Source organism: Melopsittacus undulatus, chromosome 5 (assembly GCF_012275295.1).
Source record: "Melopsittacus undulatus isolate bMelUnd1 chromosome 5, bMelUnd1.mat.Z, whole genome shotgun sequence".
In the NCBI taxonomy this organism is placed as follows: Eukaryota; Metazoa; Chordata; class Aves; order Psittaciformes; family Psittaculidae; genus Melopsittacus; species Melopsittacus undulatus.
This window is the reverse complement of record NC_047531.1, coordinates 85,030,247-85,038,097: the sequence shown is the minus strand read 5'-3', so window position 1 is coordinate 85,038,097 and position 7,851 is coordinate 85,030,247. Positions and strand designations below refer to the sequence as shown.

General features: G+C 41.6%; 1 protein-coding gene across 7 annotated transcripts in view; it reads left to right on the top strand.

Moving 5' to 3' along the window:
- The first annotated feature begins 281 nt into the window (after positions 1-281).
- The window catches only part of PLEKHA5 (pleckstrin homology domain containing A5), a 143,842-nt gene continuing 136,272 nt past the window's right edge, over positions 282-7,851 (top strand). For 2 of the 7 annotated variants that reach the window (XM_034063049.1, XM_034063047.1), the window contains exons 1-3: positions 285-439; positions 570-646; positions 3,752-3,809. In XM_034063049.1, coding sequence (XP_033918940.1) covers positions 342-439; positions 570-646; positions 3,752-3,809 — 233 coding nt within the window. In that variant the 5' untranslated portion in view covers positions 285-341. Of the gene's footprint in view, positions 440-569; positions 647-3,751; positions 3,810-7,851 lie in introns of all 7 variants that reach the window. The other 5 variants (XM_034063051.1, XM_034063050.1, XM_034063053.1 and 2 more) reach the window with 4 other exon arrangements.

Below are 7,851 nucleotides of genomic sequence, written 5' to 3'. Positions count from 1 at the left end.
CTGCAGGACGCCCCTCAGGCGGTCCCCCCGCCCCTCACAGAGCCCGCTCCGCCCCAACCACCGCGGCGGGGGGGGGGGGGCATGAGGCGCGCCCCCGCGGCTTGAGGGGCGTGCCCGCGCGGGGCGGGGCGCGCAGCTGAGCCCCGTCCGCCCCCTCGCGTTGTGCCCTCCTCCTCCCCAAGGTGTTGGCGGCGGCGGCGGGGACGCGCTCGCTCGTGCTCGTGTCGCCTCTTCTCCCCCCCCCCCCCCCCCCTCCCTCCCACCCCTCGTCCCCCTCATACCCCTCCCTCCGCGCTCCCCTCACGCCGCTCCCCGGCTGCGCTGGTAGCGGCGGCTCGGCCATGGCGGCCCCGGCGGAGCTGAGCGTGGAGCGGCTGCGGGCGCTGCCCGGCAGTTGGAGTTACGGGATCAGCCAGGGCGGCCGCGTCTTCTTCATCAAGTGAGGAGGGGAGCGGAGCGGGGCTGGGCTGGGCTGGGCGGGCGGGGGGCCGAGAGGGGCGGGAGGGTTGTGTGGGGGAAGGCGGTGGGGCTGCGCCTGCCTCACTCGGTCCGTGTGTCCGTCTCTGCAGCGAGGAGGCGAAGAGCACGACCTGGCTGCACCCGCTCACCGGAGAGGCCGTGATCACCGGGCACCGCCGCAGCGCAGGTAGGAGTCCCACCCGGGGACCGGGGCGGCCGCGTTCCCCCCCCACCGCCCGCAACCCTACCCCACACGGCCGCCGCCACCACCCGGCCGCCCGAGCGCCGCTTTCTTCTTCCTCCTCCTTCTCCTCCTCCTCCTCCTCCTCTCCCGCTTGTCGGGGTCGCCCCACAGGCCGACCCCCGGGCCTTGCCCCATCCCCCGCGGCCCCGAAGCCTCCGGGTCCTGGGAGCCGCCTCGGTGCTGCCGCAGCCACCCGAGAGAAGTCCTGGTCCTCATCCTGCCGTGCTCCCCAGCACTTCGGGCAGTTGTTTGTCCGCAGGCTGAGCGACCTGGTCCAGTGCAAGGTGTCCCATGGCAGTGAGGTTGGGACTGGATCGTCTTTAAGGTCCTTTCCAACCCAAACAATTCTGTGAAGAACGACTTTACAGTGCAGCCTTGCATGTCCAGCTTACCGTCGGCTTGCTTGGTCTCTTAAAACGCGTTCCTTTGCACCCGAGTTTTCCCTCAGTGTCTGTGTAATTTCTCTTTCTTTGCTTGCTTTATGTTGCCTTGTATCACCCCTGTAATATTATGTAGTTACCATTAGAAACCGCCTTATTCCTCTTGTGCTTCTTGCAGGCTACCCTGGTTATTCACCTGCATAGCATCCTTACTCAGTTCAGCATTAAACTACTCATCATATTTCTATTTCCAGCAGCACCTAGATATAACCATGATAGGTAGACTAGAAATGTAAAGGCTTATTTCACCAGTCACCTAGAAACCCTTTTCCTTCCTTCACTTCCAGCTAGGCTGAGAGTGTGGGTGGTTTCTAAGTGACTGAGAGAGTTGGAATAGGTGGGAGAAAAAGGGACTGAAACATTAGGAATAACTTGGAAGGAGGAGGGTGGAATCGGTCTTCTTTGCTACTGCTGTTTGTTCCACTCTGGGGAAGTAGCAGCAGGAGGTGCTGGAGGAGGAGGATTTATAGCAGACACTCTGGAGACCCAGAGCCAAACTCTGACTGCTGGAATTGCACACAGGCTGCATATGCCGCTGGGAGGTGGTGGAGTGTAGCAATGAGTGCAGTTGGTTTTATGTATGTAATCACTTGGATAATCGCAGGGAAATCAGCAAGTGGATTGGACTGTATCAGATTATTTGCTTTTTATGTTTGGTTAATACTTAGGCATTAAGAAATCAGAAACAGAGAAACAGCTTTTTTGAAAACTGGACAGCTGATTTTTTAAAATATATATATTTATTTTTATTATATTTTTTTAGTTGGGGATAATTTTAAAAATCACAGGTTTCTGGCTGTTAGAACTGTGCAGTTTGGTTTGGAGTGAAGGTCTGTTGTTAGTAAGAAGACATTTAATGCCTGGAAATGGAACTACAGATTGCTATTGAGCTTCTTGTTCCCCCCACTTTCAGTACTCAGATTAATTGAGAAACTGGCTTTCATCTGCACAAATATGCATGGGGGTAGATGTACTTTGCTTGTTGGATACTAGCATTAGCTGAGTATGAATTCTTTTTTTAAGCTGTTGCCAGTGTCTCTGTTGATTGATGGTGATTCTTCAGTAATTTTTTAAGTATCTCATTTGTTTCTGCCATTAAGTGCCTTCTAAAGGAAGTGCAGTTTGCTTTTCAGTATCTGGAATGTTGTATGTAACATAGCACAGCTGTTATCAGGTAATTAAACTCTTTTTGGAGCACAAGAGTGAGGCATGACCTTTGGGTATACTAACCGTGATTTATCAATGAGATACTGAAGCATCTGCAAAACAAATCAGTTTCTGTCGTTTTCATCCTTCATGTGTGTGTGAATGAGTCGCTCTACATAGACATAACCAAACTGATTAATTCTGGGCTTTATTTCTTGTTTTGGAACACAGTCAAACTATGTTAAAATAGGTCTTCCCTTAAGAAACAATTTTTGGGCTTATAACACTTACTTTGGAAGTGTATATTATTGTAAAGCTCTTATTAAATAACACGTATTAAATAATACTGTGAGATAGCTACTAGAGGATGAGGAAAGCTTTGTCCTCCATTATAAATTTAAGTGCTTTTTATTCCTTGAGAAATATCTCATCACTGGAAACGTATCTTTTGCAAAGCTCATATAGCAGCCATAAATACTTCTCCTAGGGAGACTTCCTGTTTGGTGTACTTTGCCCTGTGCCGTTATTGAAAGACACCTTGATTTTTGCTGTATGGAAGACAGAAGTGAAGAAAAGAGCCAGCCAAAGCAAATACATAAACTGGGGGAGGGTATCACATGAACCAGACTGAATGTTTTTTCTTTTAAGTCAGAAATTCATTCTTTCTTTTGTTATTCAGTGAATGAGTCTTATGAGCCAATTATTGTTTTTATTAACTGGCACAAACTTTGAAGGGTAGTGGTGAATCTAGAGTTGTCCAATATCTTCAGAGCTTCCATTACATCAGGAAGCTGTTGAAAATAATTGACCATTAGTGGTGGGGGTTTTTTTATACAGGGGTTTTTAACTCTTCAGACTGATAATAAAGAAGGAATAGATGTACCCGCTTCTGCCACTAGCTTTGCATTGAAGATTATTTTCCTGTGAAATTGAATGGAGTTGTAAACACTGCAGGAACACTTGTTAGTCACAACAGTGGTAGAATTATGCTAATAAAATGTCGATTTGTGGTGTAGTTGGTATCATGCCTGTTAGAGATGCTTGTGACTTGCATGTAATGCAAATACAGTAAGTGGATTTTGTTTAGGTCTCTGCCTGTCAGGTAATTTGATGCAGCTGAAGTTCAGGGCAGAAAGATCTGGTGGTGACAGTGAGTTCCAGTTACTGATGAAAGGAAGACACATTGTGAAGTAAGGACACCCTTAAACTGTTATTGGTATCATTTAACAATGAGATATCCAAATCAGGTTTTCATGTGTACTGCTTTTCTTGGATTACAGAATTCAAACTGAGACAGTATTGTAAGTCAATTCCAAAATATTTGTTTAAAGGACTAAAGCTTTTAACATGTGAAGTCAGACACACAGTGTTTTATTTTAACTACCTTAGTTTTGGGGAGTAGACCAGTATGCCTAGCAGCATTTCAAAACTTAATTGGAATGTTTTGCTACTTGTTTTTCAGACTTACCCACAGGTTGGGAGGAAGCTTACACTTTTGAAGGTGCAAGATATTATGTGAAGTAAGTTGAATGTTTATCTGTCACAATACTATAATTTTCAATTAGTTTGTCTAAATGTTGCTGTAATCTTGAATGTATTCCAAGCTGAATTTGAATGTTATGCTGTACATCTAAAAGGAGTATTCAGGTTTGTCATAGTGTATGTAGTCCTTTGTGTACTGAATTCTGCACAGCTAAAAGAATTTCTTGAATTTTTCTTAATGCTTTTGAGTTAAAGCTGCTTAAAGATGCAAATGCAAGTGAAATTTCTGCTGTGAGTGTAATCATCTAGCAACAAATGTCCTTGCAAGTCAAGAATACCTTGAGTTTGTCTTTTTCTTTGACACTTCTGCATATACACTGGCGTACCATAAATGCTTTCAGAAAGGCAAAATCTGACTTCATCAATGGGAGGAGTCTTGATTCAGCCCTGTTCTCCAGTTACTGTGTTGTTTAAAGCCACTCTGAAGGTTTCATGTGGCTATCTTCTTTGCAGACCTTCTGTTTCTGCTTCTAGCATTGATTTTCATTATTAGTTTTGTTCAGGTTTTAGTATGTTTTGAGGCATGTGTCCACTGTGGTAGACTTGCAGTACATATTGTCTTTTTGAATGAGAGGCATGGAAATAGAGCTCTTACGTAGAAGTCCACAGGTTGTGTTGATCAGATCTGTGCAAACTTATTACAAGGTTTTTCCTCTTTAGATAGTCAGATCTTCCTTACCCAGAAAATTTTAAAGTGGCCCCTGCATACGTTTGTCCAGTTAATATGCTTTTTTTCATGTTATTTAACCATTTTCAGCATTTTTGCAACCTTTTCAGGAGTTCTTACTCACTAAACTGTGTGTTTGGTTTGCCATCTTTAAATGAATAGTGTGATGAGTGAGATAGCTTCTGCGAGTGAAGGTTACCAATAGGCATAGAAGTTATAGGTTGCATGTAGCTTTATTTGTGTCTTAGTGCTGAGCAGAAGGTAGCATCTCTGTAATTTGCATTGTAGACATGGTGAGATGGGTGTTCGGTATGTGTTGCATGGTTTATATAGGAAAATGTTGGATGTGATACTAAAAAAAGAATACTGAAAGATAACGCTTAAAAAATCTGGTCAGAATTAGTCTGTGCTCTCTGGGAGGGGACTTCTTGTTAATAAATGACATACTTGCTTTCCTGTTCTATTCTGCCTGCTTGTAATTTACATTACACTGGTGTCTAACAGCTGGTAAGAACTACACTAGATTGAGGACAGGAATGTACTAAGATTTTCACCAAATTTTCTGTTCAGAAAAATAAAGATGAGTGAAAGTAAAAGGAAGTTGCATTTGTGCATGTATATAATATAAAAGAGTTCTAGACTTTCAGGTGGAACTTGTTCTCATAGAATAAACCTATAAGCCATGTGTTAGCTACAGTACCTGGAAAATAGCAACTTGGTTTTCTTAAAATAAAAAGTGTGTGGACAGCTATTGTATTATTCACTGATGCACTTATGGACAAACCAAGTGGTAGGTTGTTTGTGTGTGCTTGTACTTACAAGGTCTGTTGTTCAAGGTGTTATCGTAAGTGTTAAGATGTAGGTTAAGCTGATTGTTTTGCTGATAGCCAGCACTTAATAGCTCTGTTTATCTTTAAAAGTTTTGCTGTATCTTTGAAAGCCTGTTGCACAAACAATTCTCTGATTTGATATAAGTAGGAGGATAGCAGGGATAGTCCTGTCAAGCCTGCTGAAAGGCTCACATGGTATGACCAGTTTGGCTTCCTTAATTAAATATGTGTTTGTTGTGTGGCCTCTGAGGCTGAATTTAAACTTCTGTCCAATGATAGCTACTCCTTTTAAAGTTGTCTAGCATTCAGTCTTCCCAGTGCTAGGGAAGATGTGAGAGCTAAGGTAGACAGGCTGACAACATTATAATCACTATCTTGTAATCCTAGGCAGTGTAAATCTGGAAGACATGTTGATTATAATAATTCTAGTTGTCTGAATCTAAATTACTGTAGTGCTCCTGCATGAGTGGGAAACAACGCAGTGTGTTGTGACCTTGTGCTGTACAGGCACCCCCACATGCAGATTTTGAACTGTAACCTGCTTATTTGGGTGTCCTGATTAGCTGAATATTTTGGTTAGCTGAATATTTTGAATATTGGCTGAATATTCATGTTTATTATGTTGAATTTGGAATAATAAAGCTGTGTCAAGACTAAAAACACTGAAAACATGTTTATGGTCAGGTCTGAAAGAAATATGTTGTTTTATGTTGCAGTATGAGTTACAAAGGTACAGGGGAATGAATGTTAATGGCATGCTATTGATGTATTCAGCCATGTGAAACTTGGCTGTTGGATTTCTGTAGTGTGTCCAATAGAGTCAGGCAAGGATAGTAAAGTTTCCTGATCACATAAATAATTTCACCTAACTTCTGAGGCACAGCTTCAAGTATGTGGGTTGAATAAAAATATTTAACAACCCTGCTTTATGGTAAGATCTTAGCTAGACAGTGTTTGAAAATAAAAACCTTTTGACAATTATTCTTATGGTTATTTAATAATAGGTCTTCAGTGTTTCAAGTGGGTGTGTCATTGAATCTATTACTGTGCTTTTTTTGGCTTTGATGTAGTAAACACTGTATAATCAAATTGGGATAATGTTGAGATAATCGTCAGCTAAATCTTAACATTCCTTGGACTGGCATTTCAAACAAATGACTCAGGATATAGACTGCACTGAAATGTGATTACTTTTAAAGGAGCCTTTTTATTTTCTCGGGATGTGTACACACATTTTCAGAGTAAGTAAATGCCAAATTGTGACAATTTTACATGACTGGATTTTTTTGGTGGGTTTCTTATCCCCCCATGTTGTTGAATTTGCTTTAACAAGGAAAGCTATTCTGAAACAGGCATAGATAAGGAGTTGTTTCCATTACATAAGGTAGCTTTGTTTTTGTATAGGGTTGTGTTAGTAAATTGAAATTGACGCTAGCTAGGAGTTTGACCCTTTTTGCATTTATTTATTTATTTAAATTAGTAGAATTCTAACACTTGGTGATGACAGAATTTTTCCCTTCATCCTCCCCCTCCCCCATAAATGCTAATGACAAAAGGTGATGTTTGTTATTTGGAGTTAAAAAAACATGCAGTACCATAATATGTTGTGTATGTTCTCATGAGAAGTGGTTACATTGTTAAAGTGTTTTGTTTCTTTGGGAGTGAGCAGGTCTGGTTTTGTTTGCTTGGTGTTAGAAACGTGTACAGGTAACCTTGCTTCATCACTTCAGTTTTTCTGAAGTGGTGCTTGGTTTGGGTGTAATCTTTATTTACATAATAACTAAACTTCTACCTGGAATATAGAGCTGAAAAGTCTGAGATTTTCTTTTGTTCTGCATAGAATACTTCACTGGACTAGTTATTTATGCTTAATTGTGTTGAGGGCTCATTGAGATCTGAAAAGTTAAGGGCTTTATCCCCAAAACAGATTTAAGCTGGATAGCAGTATAGGAAATTAAGTTATTTAGAAGCGCATAAGAAAATGGAGTCGTGGCAATCCCAGTATAATGGTTGTAAATAAAGAAGGCATACCTGTTCATAGGCTTCAAGCTCTTCAACTGTTGAGATCAATAAGAATTTTCATCTTGATGTTTTTAGTACCTCATGATGGCTACATAGTCATTAGGCACCAAGGCACTGGTTTTGAGAGCTACAAAATTACATAAATATCTATTTTTCTCTGTGTGTGTGTGTATATTTACTCATATGCGTGTTTGTGAGAAACACTTACTGCTGGATAGAGTTACCTGACTATATAAATTCAGGGATTTGCTTATTTTGCCAGCCTTTTTCCCTTTTTGTTTTCACTTCAGTGGTTCTGAATATATGTTAGGATTTTGTTGTTGATTCTTTTTTTTAACGTGTTTTGTATTATTTAGGTTATTAATTTACCAAATAAAGTTGGTTTAGAAATCAATCCAGGGATGATAATCTTGTTTCATCAGTCTACCTAGTTTAGCCTCTATAGAAGTACTCTTAGGTAAACTGTTAGGCTGACTGAAAAAGTATTTTAAGTCTTCATGA